This window comes from Pelobates fuscus, chromosome 5 (genome assembly GCF_036172605.1).
Source record: "Pelobates fuscus isolate aPelFus1 chromosome 5, aPelFus1.pri, whole genome shotgun sequence".
NCBI classification, from domain to species: Eukaryota; Metazoa; Chordata; class Amphibia; order Anura; family Pelobatidae; genus Pelobates; species Pelobates fuscus.
The window spans coordinates 150,815,148-150,834,225 of record NC_086321.1 but is presented as its reverse complement, the minus strand read 5'-3'; the positions used below and the strand labels follow the sequence as shown (position 1 = coordinate 150,834,225).

The 19,078-nt window shown below is 38.9% G+C and overlaps 1 protein-coding gene across 1 annotated transcript; it reads right to left on the bottom strand.

Annotated features, from left to right (window-relative positions):
- Positions 1-896: 896 nt before the first annotated feature.
- Positions 897-10,626, bottom strand: LOC134612638 (carbonic anhydrase 15-like). Its single transcript, XM_063457048.1, has 8 exons — positions 10,362-10,626; positions 8,629-8,664; positions 7,621-7,791; positions 5,614-5,774; positions 3,003-3,095; positions 2,854-2,920; positions 2,208-2,374; positions 897-1,365 (listed from the first exon to the last, which is right to left on the bottom strand). The coding sequence occupies exons 1-8, from the start codon at positions 10,420-10,422 to the stop codon at positions 1,156-1,158; spliced, it is 966 nt and encodes a 321-aa protein (XP_063313118.1). The 5' UTR covers positions 10,423-10,626; the 3' UTR covers positions 897-1,155.
- Positions 10,627-19,078: the final 8,452 nt, after the last annotated feature.

The window sequence follows — 19,078 nt, the reverse complement described above, 5'->3', positions numbered from 1 at the left end:
AGACTGGCAGTGGTGACATTAAAACCCTAATGCTGTTGCTTTGCAATGAAGGGGTTATCACTAAGCACTGGAAGAACGTGTGATTAATTTACCGGATCAGATTTCAGGCTGAAAAGATTTTCTTAGACATAAGACTAAATAAATAAATAGGTTATGCAACAAGTGCCTGCGGAAGTGTGATGTAATCAAGGAAAAGAGAATCCAGAATTTCTGCTACAGCAGTCAGTTAATGTATGAAGCATCTCTAGGAAAATATATTTTTATGAAAAAGTGAATTAACACGTAATTTGCTTTTTTTCTTCTTACATGTCAGTGGGAGAATAGGGAAAAGAGGTACGGGAAAATACCCAGGTCATATAAGCAAAAGGTGTGTCATCTTTATGTAATTTTGTTTTAATTAGTTTTTTTTTACGTGCATAAATATTCAAAATTAAGTTATTCCAAGATTCCGTGAATTAACACCCATGTGAAAAAACTTGGTAGTACATATAATAATTACTCTTTTAATTGTAACCAAATCTATAACAGAGATACAAATGGGTTGATATAATAACAGTGTGTATTCGTTGAGAACATTAGCTTAAAGAAACACTCCAAACACCATAACCACTACAGCATTCTGTAGTAGTTATAGTGCCAGGACTGCCCTTGCCTCACCCTACTGTATCGGTTTGACTTTTTACCTGGGGTTTAGTGGGGGCCACTTACTACCTCCAGTACATTTAGAAAGAGAGCCGGAAGCTCCTGCTTAGGAGTTTCAATTTGGCTTTCCTGAGCTATGCCCTGCAGTTACAGACAATTTGTTGTTTAACTTACATTACATAAAGCTCAACATAACATAGACATAAACAACACACTGGTTTAGAAGGATAAAAAGCCCTGCTTTTCCACGCTTACAATCTAGCAGTAAGTGAAGATGACTTACTATAATAGTAAGCGGTATGCAAGGATGAGGAAGTCAGATTGTGAGAAAGATCTTATTGGGTTACCAGGTCTTCATTTGAAGAGTGTTCATTGATTAGATTGCCTTAAATTACTAGTACAAACATCAGGCTGCATTGATATTGCATTTAGTGCAGTTCTTCGTTCCTTGATGCAATTGCCCAGAAAGTCTGAATTTTCTAAAGTTCATCATAAACTCCAAAAAAAAGCTTCTCAGAAAAGCAGAAAGGCTTGAGTGGTCATGCTCCCCAGGCACAGTGTAATGATCGAGGCGATGACAGTATTGGAGTGACTCACAGTGGCATCTTTGGAAGCCCAGACAGTGCGTCCATTCAGTGGTTGGGGTGGACGAAAATTGCTGGTCATCTTGATAAGTTTCTCATTGTTGGCAGAGAAGTGAACTGTATCAGTGAAAATCTTAAGCTGCAAACATATTACTGAGAGTTATTATCTGTTGCTAGTGAAGCATTAGAGGTCCACACTTTGAAAAGTAATAGAACTCTGTGATATAGGCAAAACATTAATTTTCATCACATTCCAGTGTTGAATAATATATGTACATTAACATATATACTGTTTGAATACTTATGTCATGATTCATAAACTGCTGTATACTAAGCATGTGCTAACAACATACATACTGAATGCTACCCTTAAAGTGGATATGTCATTTCTCAATATTTTTAGTATTTTCTAAATATATATTATATATGAAATATTTGATTAAGACTTTTTAAAGATTTTTTCATTTAAATTACAAGGCAATCCAAAGATACCATAAGACAAATTATGGACTACTTTGTCTTATGGTAATGCCTGAGACTGACAAAAGGTAGAGCTCCACAGTAAACTTTTGTCCGATCCCAGCAGCCGTCACAAATAATAGCTTTAGGATTCCAACTCTAGCTATGGAAGATCCATAGGATCCACAGGATCCTGCATAGACCTCACTGTTGTACTCTCACACATCGCAAGAGACCAGCGTTGACATGGCACCTGACAACTTAAGCACCAGGAACGGAAGAGGACACCGGTACTAAGAACGTACCTCACCTGCACTCCGCCACCACTGAACCCACATTGGATCAGTCCACTTTGAGCGTCTGTATGATATATATATGCAAAGACCCCCGAAAGTGACAGATCCACTTTAAATTTCATTTTCTATGGTTAATGGTAATTTTATCAAGTGAAAATAAAAGTTTTAGCCAGTGCATGCTTTCGTAATATAACCAGAATGCTTTATTTCAAGTTATCCTTCTTACCTGATTATGGCTGATTTTAATTGATTCCTCAAAGACTGTCCAGATTACAGCTTCTGAGCAATCTGGAGTGGTGAGTGAACCTTGATATCTGTAGTAGCGAGACAGCTTTTCATGACTTGGAAGGATGGATTCAAGCGGAAATGTTGAGGACAAATCCACAAAGGCACCTGAAATTTGAGCATTAGGAAATACTAAAGACATATATCATATTGGCTAGAGGAAGAGGTGGTAGAAGGTAAATATGGGAGAATTAGTTAAAAAAAAAAAAAAAAGAGGTGACTCAAGAGAATGCCTTTGTGTTCAGGGACACTGAGTTTATAGATGTTAGGAAAATCAACAGCAACGAATAAAGAATGTGATGCATTCAAGTGAGAGAGACCTCCAATTAAGCAGTTTTACAACCCCTTCACATTTTGCAACTGTCCTAAAATCACCAGTTTAATGAATAACCATCCTGCAATTGTGACATAAACCGCTGTTTTGTTTTGTTTTACTTTAATTGTGACTAGAGCAACAATGGGCCACAATGTTGACGGAGAAAGGAATAAGCAATAAAGTAACAAAGAGTAATGCAGGTGAGAAGTGAAGGAGAGCTAATAAAACAAAAGGCAAAATATGAGAAATGGTCAATAAAGTCTACACTGACCTTCCAAAGACACATTCTTCAAGGCTGGCAGCAGAGTGTTATAATAAGGATTATCAGTCTCACCAACCTGCAAGAAATGTGTTTAACATAATTGTCTGGAGGAGGAGGATACCTCATGGTTTGGAAATATGCCAGTAATCCTTACTTACTGTGAAAAGGAACCCAAGCACAGCCAGGCCCTCGGGGTCCTTCTTTGCTTCAGCAATGCTCTTATACTTGGCATTCATGTGAACAATATGTAGCTGTAAATCATGCAAATAATTACTGAGAAACCACTGCAAACGTCAATTATCTAGCTGATAAGAAGGTAACTGGACAGAAATCTGTCAAAGTTTAGCTAGTTAACCATTAACCAACAATATTTGTAATGTAGCGGATCTATATATATATATATTTGCTAGCAGAATGCGAATGTTATCTTTATCACTAATCTGGCACATGATCAACATCACCGATGAATGAATTTAATTTGCACTGAAGTCTGTTTCACAGTCACAAAAAAAAATCTGAGTTTACCAACTTGTTTGACATGTTTGCTTGTTAGCATAAAATGTATACATCCAACTATGTTTGTCTACACATGTGACTTAGTTATAAATTAACGTTTACTGCTGACCACTACATAGGGATTTATTGTCTAAGTTGATATATAGAAGATCTAGCATAGTGACTCATATCAGTTTAAAACAATGATTGTGTGTGGCGGGTTAAGGCAGAATACAATCACTACCTTTTATTTATTAGCAGGTATATGTGTGGTGCAGCAATAATGTAGACTAGTGGGAGAGTTCTAACAAATCACGAGATTTTGTCTACAAATACGGTGAGAGATAAACTGAAGCATTGTCAGTATGTTTACCACTGCAAAAATTGTATTACAATTACTGATTGCCAAGGTTCATGGGAATTGCTTAACATGGTGACACCATTGTCACATACATAATAAGATTATGGCATAGAGAAACATTGCTTGAGTGGGCACCTAACTCCTTCAAGAGGACATCTGCCTCTTCTCTCATGACAGGGTCATCAACCACTGGAAGTATGTTATAAAGAATATTTTGGATATTCACTAAACCAGGAGTTTTATAGAATTGATAAGAAAATATCAAAAAAAAAGAAGAAAAAAAAAAGAAATCAGATTTGCTGCAAAATGTGCAGCAATGTTTTTTAATGAGGCCATCTTACCAGTTCTTTGCAATTTTATGTTCAACCAAAGCAAGTTAAAGAGAGTAATTTGGGTAACACTGTAATGGTGCTACGTTCTTTATAGCACAGGGTCTTTAAAGAGCCATTCATAATTGTGTAGTTATTAGTGTCACTGTTTGGAAGATACTTGGGGTGGGAGGTTACCCATGTTTGCCAAGGGGTAACCTTCATTTAGAGTGATATGGACTGGAACCCCCATCATTCTGAAGCTCTCAAGCAAGCAAAACAAAAGGGTAGGTCATTAACATGTTCACATCGTCACTATATGTCCAAGTTATTCAAAGAGACCACTCACATATGTTAGTGGGTACACTGCTGGTTGAAGGTTTACAGTGCAAAGTAAAACAAAATGCCCCTCAGTGTTATCCCACGCATAATTATAAGCATCAATATAATGACATTACATAGGGGCAATTAGTGATATTGTGTAAACAATGTCTATTAATGCCAGACCAGCAATCAGAACATGAGATTGTCTGGGTAATGCTAATTATGCTGCTGCAGGCACCTGGAAATGCAAAATCTGTACATATCTGGATTTATCCACTAAACAGGGAATTGTGAATGATTAAATATTCCACGCCAAAATAGCTGAATTGAAGAATTTATTCCAGCTAAGATATTTAGTCCCATACTTTGCATTTTCCTTGTCAATTATCCACTATTGCAGGTTTATATTAAACACAATACAGATTAAGGAACTGTGCACACATACAAAAACACTGTTTTAAAATTAACATAGCTACATAAAATCACCTATCTTAGCAAACAAATATGGGGTTTCGGTTAGACCATATGGACAAATTGTGTAAAGCCCAACACTACGTCACAGTAGTGGTAAACTGTGACATAGTGGCAGGCTTAACACAATATGGCCATATGTTCTAACCAAAACCCCATATTTGTTTGCCAAGATGATTTTATGTAGCCCTGTAAAACTTTTTGTGTGTGTGCACTGTTCCCTGATCTGTGTTTTAAACATATTTTGGTCTCGATGGCATCAACACTACTTAGGAATGCTTGTTCCAGGTTTGTGCTCCCAACTCCACATTTTTCTTATTACACTTCTGAAATATATAAAGGATAGGCAACCTTCGGCACTCCGGATGTTGTGGACTTCATCCCCCATAATGCTCTTACACCTACAATACTAGCAAAGCATCATGGGAGGTGTAGTCCAAAACATCTGGAGTCCTGAAGGTTGCCTATGCCTGTCCTAGACCAAGGGCAAGCAACCTTTGGCACTCCAGATATTGTGTACTACCTCTCCCATGATGCTTTGCCATCATTATGACTGTACGAGCATTATGGGAGATGTAGTCCACAACACCTGGAGTGTCAAAGGTTGCTTATCCCTGTTTTAGACATTCCAAAAACACATTAAAATAAGGCAAATGCAATAAATATCATGCTGAACTAGCTCAATGAATATACACAATCGCAAAAGTCTTGATTATACCAAAAGGCATTTCTCTATCTGCTTGAAAATATCAATGCATATTCAACCCATGATTGTGTGTTGCTTCTTTGTAAAGCAAGAATATTAATCACCTCCATAGGGAACTGTTTTCCATCCATGGTGTGTTCTGATCCATCACTCTTGGGGCTCCCCCAGTGGAAGTGAAACTGCAGGGCATGATATGTGTTGGGGAGCCCTGCACCACTGATATTGATGTGCCCCAAAATCACCTCTCCTTCAAGACTCAGAAGAACTGTGGATAAAAATATATATATTGCTTGTAAAAACTACCTAAATATAGTAACAATGGGGGGCCCATGAAAGAATAAATTCTAAAAGAAGTGGAAATTGACCCTCCCCCTCCCCCTTCCCCCCAGGTATTATTTTATGCTGCTTTGTATTTCTTTCTTTATTAGCCAATCTGAGTGACTTAGTGGAGGGGTATGCCTCTGGTTTATTATAAGGGACATAGTTCAGCGCCAACTTTTTATTTTCTTCAATCAAAGTCATGGGTATTATAAGCATTATCCCTATCAGGCCAAAATAATCTGCTAGTGCTTTTTACTTTGCGCGTGTAATTTAAAAATCAAGAGATTTTTTTCTGCCAACACAAAAATATATTCTAAGAAATGGTATGGTCGTGACATTCACTTACAAACCTAATTTTTAGAGTGAACACTCTAGGGACTACTGCAAAAACTAGAGAGATTCCTGAGTTCAAGAGGTCCACCACTAGACGTTCATCTTTTCTAAAATAAATAAATACACGGATGAGCTATGCATGCCTATGGATTTATAGAGCTCCTAATGTCTAGTCTTACATTTCCTTTATATTTAGGTAAGAGTAAAAATGAGATAGTCAGTCTTTTAGTCAATTTCTCTAATTCACCTCTGCATGACAGGAATATTCCTAAAAACATATCCAATCAAGAATATCTGAAACAAATACTGGTTTGGTAAACCCATATACTATTTAAAAAATGAAAAAGAGATACAAGGTAGAGCCACAACGTCACAATAACATGTGAAGTTGTAGAATCTATCTTATAATAGCCTACCTCAGAGCCACAAAATAGGCGTTAACCCAAACAATAATAAATACAACGAAGAGACCCTTGGAACACCACACAGGACTAAAGAAACACCCAGAAACACCACACAGGACTAAAGCTGCCTGCCTAAATCCTTAACAATCTGGTAAACTAACTAACTTGTTAGTTGCTCCTGACGACGGCGTGTATTCACGCTGAAACGCGCGTCGAGCGCTTTCTTTATATATATATATATTTTTTTTATTTTTACACTAGGTAGCACTTAGGTAGTCAGTATGTTGGGACAAGTTAGTTAGTTTACCAGATTGTTAAGGATTTTTAGGCAGGCAGCCTAAAGTCCTGTGTGGTGTTTCTGGACCTAGCATAGGGCTATTTATCCTGGGTCTATTTAACCCATTTGTCTACAGGATTTCCAGTCTGCCTTATGATAGTGGGGACTCTTCACACTTTTTTGGGGGGTTATCAGCCCTTATTTAGCCCTTATTTAAGGAACTGTGGGAGGCATAGGGTGAAGATAGGGTTTCTTTCTGTTTAATCCCTTCCACCTTTTCCATCCCTTTACCCATTTATATGTGACTCCCCTCTTTTTCCCTTTCATTATCTGGTACTATATATGTAACTTTTTCTGTGTTCAGAGCTACTTTCTTTGAGATCCCCTTGTTCCACGGGTCTCCATATACTATTTAGACTAAACTGGCTTGGAATGGAATGGCCCATATTTTCCAAGTTATGGAAAACCTGATATTATACTATATTGCTTATTGGGTTTGGACGTCTATACATTGTATATTAATATGGATCCGCATAACCCCTGCGCTCGCATGTTAATGTGTCCATCACCCCCTCATGCCGCTGCATGTATTATATGAGCATTCACATCATACTCCATATATGTGTTCATGAAACAAACTATGCAGCTACATATCTGAACCACTGGTTGAACTAGCAGCTGGATTATAAGATTATAGGCCTGTGCCTAGAGGGAAAAGACAGCGAAAAGCATAGCGAGTAGAAACCCATGGGGAACAACTACTAGTGAAGTCTCACCTGAGTGTCCATCATTCATGAGCCTCCAGTGATGGGAAGGAGCGTGATTATACCCTTGGAATATGATTTCCCCTAAATTGCTATCTCTCTTCATTTTGGATTTCTCAATATTGATGGGAGATTGCTTATTGCCCCCACAGTTGTGGTTTATGTCCTTCCAGTGGGATGGCCCTGGTGACAAGAGAGGTATATATAAATCTCTTCCAATGGATCCTTTACATACGTATGTAAACATGCAATACATCTCTCACACCAAGGTAAAAATAAAAGTAATGTTTTCATGCAACAGTCTCATTAAAGTCAACTTGGCACGTGATAACTTTTGGTTTTAAAACCTTAGTTAGCATGTACCTGTCATGGTCCATTAAATTTGCAAATCTAGTAACTCAGCTCTCCTAAATTCTAAAATTACCCAATTAATCATCTGACCTTTATGGATATTAAACTGGTAAATGAGGACAATGTTTAACCTTTATTCATAATTAATCATGGTTTGCCTGATGTAATCACATTGAGTTATACAGTGCTGGTACTTTCAGACACATTAAACTCCCTACATTGAACTCTCCCATTGAGTTCCCTTTATTTGCCACATTCTGTAATGTGCTATATATAAATATATTTTGATAATAAATATAATACACAGAAGTCAGCAGGGTTGCTGATGGCTTCAGAGGCGAAGTGCCTGGAAATTAAGTGAATTGGACCGGTAGAGTGTACTTGAGCAGTGGGTTGGGAACCCCTGCTTTAAATGCACTACAATAGTGACACATGGTGATCTACAAACACAACAGGATTTATAACTCACCCCTATGGCAGTAGTTTGTGTAGGGAAGTTGGCATCGGTGCTAATAGTATTCATATCTGAACGCTCATGGTCGTGGTCATGTTATTTCAATTCTTGATCTACATGTGTTCATGTTATGACACTGTGAAAACCTGTTCTTCCTGGAGCCCCACAATAGTGTAGACAGTATGGCCTAAATTATTAGATCTCAGTATACTCACCACAACCGGGATTCTGTGAAACGTAACACCAGTGACCTGTGCACAGGGAATACATATTAAGTAATCTAAACGTTGTAAAGCAAACATCATAATTCTTAAATTGTGTCTATAGAATAAGATATATCACATCATCATCAACATACAAAACAAAAACAGTGCAAATTTTGGATACATAGCGTGTAAAATAGTAAAATGTATATTATACTATTGGAGGGGGTTTATCATGTGTTGTCAAAAGACATCTAAAAGTGTTATTGCCATGGAAACCAATAAAATGTTCCTGCTGTTTTCAAGGTGATAGCACCATTATTTAAGCTCTGCTTCACTGTAGCAGAATCTTTCAAAATCTTTTCTATTCATGTTTTAGCCTAGTAAGTGCACAAATTCTCAAATGTATATTAGAAATCCCTAACAGATTGACTGGAAGATATATAAATTAGGTAAAAGTCTGATATGTTACCGGTAATTACTGAGAAATTGTTCTTAGCAAAATAATGGTGCAATAGACCAAAGACAGATGAAGACAAAACATCTCCATTGTGTTTGGAAGTTATATACTTTAGTGTACTGAAAACGATGTTATAGCCATTGATTTGCTGCCTGCAGCTATATTATCCCAGGGAAAGAATGATACCTACCTTATAGTTTATTAGCTGTTACTGCAACTTATGTCTAATTTTCCTTCAGATAAAATTCAAATAACTACAAATAATTCCAGTGGTTATGGTAAACAATATCTGTGGGTGCTCTACCCCAATTCAATCTAACTGTGTTTGTGGTTTAATAATAAAACTTTTTAAGAATTGCACTTCAAGAGCCTATTGCCCGAGACCCTTTACTGCAGCTTGGTTACAGTGTATGTGAACTTTCATATTTGTCTGTCTAGGGCAATGGAGGACAGTGTATGCAGGGGGGGTATGTTGGGCCAGCACTCTAAGCCAATCACAGCTACATAAAGCTGAGCAGGCCAATACATTCATCCATTGTGGAGGATCTGCGCTATGAGCTCAATGAAACCCCCAGTTATTGTGAGAGACTCTGTGCACCATAACCACTGCAGTGGTGTAGTAGCTAAGATGCTTAGAGTGCTCCTTTTATTAAATAAATTTGATTCATGTCAGTAACAATGATATATTCCTGTAATTTAAAACAAAACATACAGCTCTTTCTAAAAATACTGGATACGGTACTTTCATATTGTCCAAAACAAACTTTCATGCCTTTTAAAATCACTTATGCCTTTTACATGTTATAATTCCTATATTTATTGCTGTCATCAACCTGAACAACATTCAGTTATCTAAATTGATGCAGGAAATAAAAACTAGGAAAATGCTAAATTCTTTCAGTGACATTTAATTGTTTCAAAAAGACATCCAAACTATAAATGAAGTTTGATCCTCAATACCTTGTGCAATAAAGGACCAAGAAGGAGTGAAATAAAATAGAATCATATAAATTATATTATATAATAAATATATCATATATATTATACATTACATTAATATTATATAATCATGCCTGCATAGTTTATTCTTACATTTCTATTAGCCGATAAACAGTTCCAGGAAACTGGTGAATTTAAAGTTCTATCTATTGCTCAAATGGAAATAAAAAATAATTGCTATAAGAGTAGTATAAGTGTTTTAAAAATAAAGTAACACAGGGAAGTTGCCAAGAAGAATTACATTATGCTTAACATTACCAAATACAATTAAACTATAATGTCTCACCTGCTCCAGAGGCATGCAGGACCAGAGGCAAACTGAACAGTGTTGCACACAGTTGGTACATCGTGTTACCCTCGTACTATGAAATTTCTCCACGTAGAATGGCCTGGTACCATGAATAGTTGTCCTTTTTTATTTCTACAAACACTCAGTGCTTAACTGAACGCAGCACCTCACAGTTAAATATTTATGGAGATCCCAGTTTAATTTTCTATTATTTTTCTTCCCCCTTTGGGAGGGGTTGGAAAAAGTAGTTGGACTCCCTCTGAGATGCTGAACTAGACTCTTAAATATTTTTTTCTACAAGGCTTATGTGGGAGGGTCATGGTTTAAGAGAAGGTGCACACACTCCTGTAATAGGCAGCCTATTCCAGTCTGGTCGGACCTGTGAATTTGTTTGTAGAGGGCACTGGCCCATGTTACCACCAATTAAACATCTTACACAAGGAAATTGCAGAATTGTCATTGAACTGAGCTAGGCTTCTATTTTGTATGTGACCTTCACATACAAGAAAATAAAAAAAACGCATACAATGCCAGTGAGGGACTTCAGAACGTTTATTCACCACAATGATCAATAACATTTGTATTTGACAATACAGCGGCAAAATCTACTTTAAAGATTCCGATAGTATATTATGTTTTATGAAATATTTTTTTCAGTCACATTACGCATGATGTTTACACATTAAAAGCATTATATGTTTTGGATTTTCATCTTTAATTTTTTAAAACATTTAAATGGTTAATATTAAAAGGTCACAGTTCACGGTTTATTTCAAATGTCCAGTAATGCAAAGAGTTAAAATCGTAGATATCTGTGTGGCAGCACCATTACATAATTACAATGTTTGTCACTGCATTCAATAGGTTAACCAGCATAGCATTGTTACTATATTCTTTGTTTCAATGCAGGACCTTTATGGTCTGTATATCTCTAATCCTTGCACAGCAAATAGACACACAGACACAGTGGGCAGTAGCACTAAGTTTGGATATTATCACACAAGGAATGTGCATTATTAACCCCTGTGTGACCTGCATTTTATAGAATAAGCCAATCAATACTCCCTTTTTTTTTTGTTTATAAGATGAATTCTGTTTTTTTAAAAAGTTACATTTCATGAACATTTAGCGATTTATATTATCTTTCAAACAGAAAATTCACAAAAAGTTGGAGCCAAGCACACATTTTAGTTGAAAAACATAAAAACAAGCTCTTGCACAATGCATTCTCAGAAACAGCCTGTGTTCTAACTGATGCTGAAAGTAAACTGCTATAATTTAAGCAGACCTATTTGATATTACTTATTATACAGATGTGGACATAAGCCTGTGCGGGTCAGCATGGCCTCCACATTGGTACAAAGGATGTTTTATTTCCATGCCGTGAGTGCGGGTATTTCTGCTAAACTTTGTCGCTAATAACATACATCCTGCCCTCACCTGGGCTTCAATGTAAAGAATACAGTGCCTCCATGGGGGGCTATAAATAAAATAAAAAGAAGCAAGGGTGGGGAAACTGAGAATTGTATTTTTGGCCACTCACGTCAATTTTACGAAAGCAATCACCTGTCTCTCATTACTTTTTGTCTTATCTTTAGAGCCTTTTTTGCAAGCATTGCGCAGACATCCCGATTTACACGAGGTTACAGTGGGAGGCAAAGGGTTTTTGATATCTGCATACGCCGATGATGTGCTTTTAACCACATCCCTTAGATTATATGAATAATTACTGAATATAGCACAATATCTGGCTATAAAGTGAATATAGACAAGTCGAGGGCTCTCCCCATAGGCATGTTACCAGTGAACACGGCACGCATTCACGACATTCACCATCTTTAAATTGCATCGGGCTCCATAAAATATCTGGGAATCAGACTGACCGTGACCCCTCTAAGTTATTTTGCCCCAATAACACCCCTTTGATCAAAACTTTGATTAACCCCTTAAGGACCAAACTTCTGGAATAAAAGGGAATCATGACATGTCACACAGGGGTTAAACACCTGGTTAGATGGATGGACAAACCGTTTTAAAGGATTGGGAGAGTCCATTCTGTGAAAATGAATATCCTGCCGCACTTGTTGTTTATGTTCCAAGTGTTACCTTTACCCATTTACAAATCCGACTTAGCACCATTACAAAAGGCTATAGGCACTTTTATATGGCAGAATAAAAGACACAGAGTGCCCCTAACATACTATATCGACCCAAGTCAGCTGGAGGGCTAGGATTGCCTCATCTTCACAATTACTAACTAACAGCCCAATTGGCTCAAAAAGAGACATGGCACTCGGCAAAAGATGAAAGAAAATGGGTAGATCTGGAGTCCCTCATGATAGGTGTTGATGTCCCACAGTTCTACTTCTGGGTCCCTAAAGAGCATAAATCGATGTTGCATATGGAATGTCCATCAATGATGAACTCCCTCCAGGTCTGGGATATTACATCAAAGAGGTACAGCATAGCATCGTTCCCCTGTCTCTTCATGCCATATTTGAGTATTAAGATCTGCAGTGGTTATGGTACTGCGGTCTTCTATTCCTTTCCCAATAGCTGAGCATAAGTGATTATAGCTGCAGCAGGGAGTAGAGGAATAGTGTAGATGAATGCACCTTCCAAGACGATTCTCCCCAGCAAATAGAATATTCCCCAAACATGAGCCTAGACTTCATGAAGGGTGTAACAGGAATAAAGTTTATTGAAAACACACTGGCTTTTCTGAGAAATCCTCCTGCAAGAGGACCTCCCACAGCAAACAAAGACAATAACCAATCACCATACAGTTTTACAGTAAAACACGCCTTCCCTCTGCCTGGGAGATATTGAGATAAGTTAAGGAATGAATCAATTATCTCCAGGCAGAGGGCACACAATTTTCCCAAAAGTTGGAACACCCCTTTCCCCATAAAGTATCCCCACAAATTACATATCCCTGATAGCCCCGATCAGGGGTTCTTAAAAAGTATGGAAGTAATATTTTACCGATCACACACGAGGTTCCTGCCCAAAACAGTTCCACGAATTCAGCGTGTGCGGTTGGTCAATTCAGAAAAAGGTAAAAAATGAACAAAGTACCGAATGGATCCTCCTAGCTCATAGGAGCGATTGCTCCCCTTGTCCGTACGAACAAAACTACCGAATGGCGCTCTTTTAGTTCCAGACACTCGATGACCAAGATGGCCGCCGTTTTCTATTCCACGTGGCATTCGGCTATACGAACAGCGGCCGCCCAGGGAGCACTTAATAGTCGGTTCTTTTGAAGTTAATGAGCCAGGAGAGTGGTCGGTGTTCGGTAGTTTCAAACTACCGAACCAATATTCAATGTACATGCAGTAAATGGAGGAAAAAGCCAGAATAAAGAAGAAAATATTAAATAGAAGTCTATTTTCTTCACACTGAGGAATTGCAAATTCCTTCCGGGCATGATTGCCCATGATTTTAGGAATATTGAAAGAACAGGATTACAAAGGAATCTGGCAACTTTTTGAGAACAATCAGGTCATTCCTTTTGCATATTTACAAGATGAAGTTGTCAGATGTAAACTGTCAAAAAAAGGTTGGAATAACCCTTTCAGGGTTAATGTTGGAGGTCCAAATTTTCTTAATTATGCTACTTTATTGAGAGGAAACCAAAAGAACCAAAATGATTCCCCAGCTGAACAAACTGAGTAGAAAACAAAATAAATTCAAAACACACACAATTCTACAATAAACCAGGAATTGTGGTGAACTGACAAGAGAATTTCACTTTTTTAAGCAAAAATAGCCAAAAATTAGACTTAAGGCTCAGCTGTTTTAGCCCAATATTTGTAATCCGCTAGCCAGTTACATATAATTTCAAATGCAGTAAATAAAATTCTTAATATCAGAGATATATTTTTTCTTCTTCTATAAAACTGCATTATTATGTGGCATGTTATTATTCATGTTATTACATAAGTGTATACAACGCAAAAGTGACTAAATAAATAATGGAAGTAATGGCAAACACTTCACTAGAAACCCACTTAAAATTTTGTTAATCTTTAAAGTGACCTGCTATGACAAACATTACACCCTTCTTCCCATGGCTATGTTGAAGGAGGCAGATGTGATTTTCAGTTATGTATTTCTATTAAATCATTTAATTTGCTGGTGATTTTACCAGCACAATATGTAGATTATAGCTATAGCACTCACTTCTGCCTAACTTGCACATCATTTAACTAGTCCCCCTACTTTACTTTTTGTTCATTAATAAGCACAATTGGGTTCAAGGCACACTGCACTAAAGGTGCACCTTTTGCTCATGCATTAAATTAATTGGGTCTGTGAACAAGTCTGATTGCATTTCCATCCAATCAAAAATGGATCACTACTGTAAGCAGCGACGTTTACGATAGAGGAAGAAAATAGTAAACCACTTTGTGCTTGTTATGCACCAATGAATACACTATAAAGTAAACACCCTTATTCCTGGACAGGAAATTCTATCCTACATTGTGGCTATTTGACGGTCTATTTGCATTGTTTTGGTATTATTACTCCTTACTGCTCACATGCAGACGTTATGAAACAAACAACATAATTATAAGGTTGCTAGGATTAGTAAAATATAGGATTAGCTACAAACCATTAGGGAGTTTGGTTAGAGGTACAGGAGAGACATGGTCAAATGGACTCGAGTAGTACTGGATCTCATCAGGGAATGCAGAAAGATAATTTTTTTTTTATCTCCTAACACGATAGCAGAAACTAGAAGAGGCAATCAATATCTTTTACAATTAACAGGACATCCAGGAACTTGTTTTGCATTAAAAATAAACTTGAGTATTTGTATTAGTTAGGAGGACTCTTCTGGATTCTGGTGCAATAATATCCCCAAATACAGTTGATGTGCATTCATGAGTACATATTTATTGGATTGTAGTAAAGTATGTCTTTTTTTTATTTCTTTCAACTGAACACAATGGCACTTCAGTTTCCACAACTCAGTCTTTGCTCATATTTATCACATTCTATTTGCAGGAAATGCCCTTTCCCATTGTTCTACTCACACCTTGCTCCTTTTCCAGATATTCTATATGCTTCTTCTTGTATTTCTTCACTAATTCATAAGTACACCCATTGATACTCAACTTGCTGTGCTACATACCTTCTCCTGTTTCCTATTCATATCCATACTGCTAGTGCTCATCTAAAGGATTGCTTAAATGGACACTGTTGGTACCCAGACCACTTCATCTCATTCTTTTGAAACTGCAATGATTACTTTGCAGGACTAAGACTGCTTCCAATGGCTGTCTAGCAAACAGACACTAGAGACGATTCTACTGGACTCTAAGTCCCTTAAACGAACCTAAACGTCCTCAAGCTCTGCATGAGGACATCCAGCGTCAGTGAAAACCACATTGGAAAGCACCCCCCCCCCCCCTTACCCAAATAAAACATGTCCCTAGTCTACATTTTTTTTTTTTAAATACCTTAAAATACTAATAATCTGGCTTTCCAAAGTAGTTCTCAGGCCAGTTGGGCTAATTTTATCGATGACAATCTGGAACACACGGATGACCCCAAACTGCTAAAAAAAAACGTCCAAAGCAGTCTGGGGGGCAAATAATCTCATTTGCTGCATCAGCTAAAAAAGGTATGGAAACAAGACTTTACCTGCTTAGAAAATGTTCTCAAAACAGGCACACAGACAATACATGATTGACCCCACCGAGGACCACAAACAGCTATACAGAGACGCTCAAAATGACCTAAACACTTTTATCCCGAACTATGCACAATCGAAATTAGACTTTCAACAACAACACTAGGACAAAACTCAAACCCATTACCGCTATAACCTCACCGGATGGCACTAGATGCACATCACATGAATTAATTAAGAAATTGTTTCATGATTACCATAGAAATTTAGCTAAGGCCCCGCCGGACAATCATGCCCAGAGCAAGAATTTTCTTAAAAGCCTAGCCCTTCCTCAACTTGATGTGGAGGCCAGGGAGCTCCTCAGTGAACCTATCATGGAGGAGGAAATACACAGAGCAATCAAAACATTGAAATCTGGGAAGGCACCTGGCCCAGATGGCTTCACGGCGGAATACTACAAAACCCTAAAGCTCCAAATCAGTCCAACCATCAAACACTTATTGAACCAAATTTATCTTGAAGGTCTACCAATAGAAACTCTCAATCAGGCCTGAGTCATTCTTATCCCCAAATCAGACAGAGACTCAGAAGCTTTGGGCTCCTATCGACCATTCTCACTACTCAATCAAGATGTTAAGCTTCTCACTAAAATCATAGCAATAAGAGTCCAAACGTTCCTACCTAACTTACTGACTTCACACCAACTACGCTTTGTAAGGGGCAAGCAAGCAAGCATGGAGGTCCGGGGGCATGGCGGCTGTGGCATGGGTTTGCGAGGGGGACGCCGGGCATAAGAGCACCATCTCTTGTCGGACTAGACATAGAGAGGGCATTCGACAGCATCATCTGGCAGCATCTAATGCCGTTGTTAAAGTTACGATACTTTGGGCACACTTTTGTAAACTTTATCACAAATCTACAACATAACCCACTGACTTGTGTAACAACAAACAGCATTGACTCCCACTACTTCCCTCTGAAAAGGGGGGTGCGAAAGGGCTGCACAATTTCACTGCTATTATTCAATCTAGCAATTGATCCTTTACTACAAGCCATAGAAACCCTTAGGGGATTGAAGGGAATTCCAATGGGCAACACCACCTTGAAAGTCTCAGCCTTTGCTGATGATCTCTTGCTCTTCACCACTGATCTGCAGAACTCTTTGCCTCCCTTGGCTGACCTGCTGGACTTATTCCACGCCATGACAGGTCTCAAAATTAACTAGAACAAATCGTACGGCCTTTGACTGGGAAGCGGACGACCCTGGACAATGCCGGGTGGGCTCCCCTTGAAATGGGAATCACAGGCACTCAAATACCTATGAATCAAAATTCCTAAAAACATCTCTTTCCTATACAAACTGAACATACCTCCCATCACATTCTCAGAGCTTGACATTGTCATAACTTACCCTTATCCTACATAGGAAGGGCAAATCTATACAAATTAGTTTTCCCAAACTACTATATCCACTTCAAGTCCTACCCTTGCTACTCTCGAAACAGGATGAAACACTACTAAATAAGAAGCTTAGACAATTTTTATGGCAGGGACGCAAACCACACCTTAGCCATACAAACCTATATCAATATACCGCTCAAGGGGGACTTAACTTGCCAAATGCTAAGGAGTATAGCCTAGCAGCGCAACTAAGACATGCACTGGATTGGATCCAATCCCAGCATAGGTTTTCAAAGTTGCTGTTGGAGTCCTTCCTGGTGGAGCTGCACAGGCCACACCACCTCCTCCCAAATAAAATCCTTACAAACCCGCTTATACATACCCTAATCAGGGCCTGGAAACCACCCCGATCTAAAATGGGAGCTCACCCTACAAAATCGCTGCACGTGCCTCTCACTCACAACACTAACTTTGCCCCAGGTACCGACTATCCCTTCCCACTGTGGGAGGACCGGGGTGTCACGTCTCCCTGCTCCTTAGTAGACCACACGGGTCAAAGATTTTTAACGCTTGCAGAGATACGGGAGAGATTCCCGGACCTTCCAACCCCATGGTTTGCATACCTCCAGGTGAGGCACTACTACCACTCTATCACTCAAACTCTCACAGAAGCGGACTGGGAGAACCCTTTAGATACTATGCTGTGCTTCTCGACACAAGCCACTTATTCTACATCTAAACTCTACATGTTCATACAATACACTCCAGACTGGACTGGTCTTCCAATAGGCATGGGAAAATGGAAAACCCAATTCCCTGACATAACTCCTACAGACATCCTGAGGGCGCACCAAGCCCAATGCCATATCCTGCCTATCGTCTCTTACAGACACATGTTTCTAAAGACCCTACACTACGCCTATTATTCACCACAGAGACTACATCTAATGGCTAGGAAAGACTCAGCGACCTGTTTCAAATGCACACACACAAAAGCCGACTTATATCACTGTCTGTGGGAGTGCACACTACCATTGACCCTGGAGTTCTTGCTCCTGGGACTTATCCAGGGTCAACCCCAACTAATAAACGATTCCTCCTCGTAATCGCAGCTACTGGACGCATGCCCATTTTGCAGGTCTGGAACCAGTCGAACACTCCCATGCTACAATTATTTTTATCTAAACTCAAATTTATTTTCAAAATGGACTAACCAACAAAGAAACCCTTGCCGGGGGGCATGGCCTGACTGTAGACCTGCATGACCGCGTAATCTGAGGACTCCCGCTCATCCACTTTAAATTCAGCATGTACCAGCAGCATCCACTAGCACAAACGACAGCAATCCAGTGCATAATGTCTACCTTGAGCACTGGGGCAAAATCAGCGTGTAAGAAGAGAAGGGAGGACGAGATTCCAGCCTAACAGTGGCAGACATGTTCGTCCCCTCACGCTCCAACCAGGCAGCACAAGATGGCCACCACCTCAGCCCGCGTGTCTCCCTCTCACCAGCATCTACAGCAGGCAGTGAGACGCCTGAAAGAGCAATGGAGGACGCATCGCAAATCCTCACCAAGCTGCTTGAAGTCAGGAACTACCTGGCTGAAGAAATAACGCGGAGCTCCTTCGAAGTACGGTCCGAAATCCAAGCCTTAGGGCTACGCACAGCGGACCT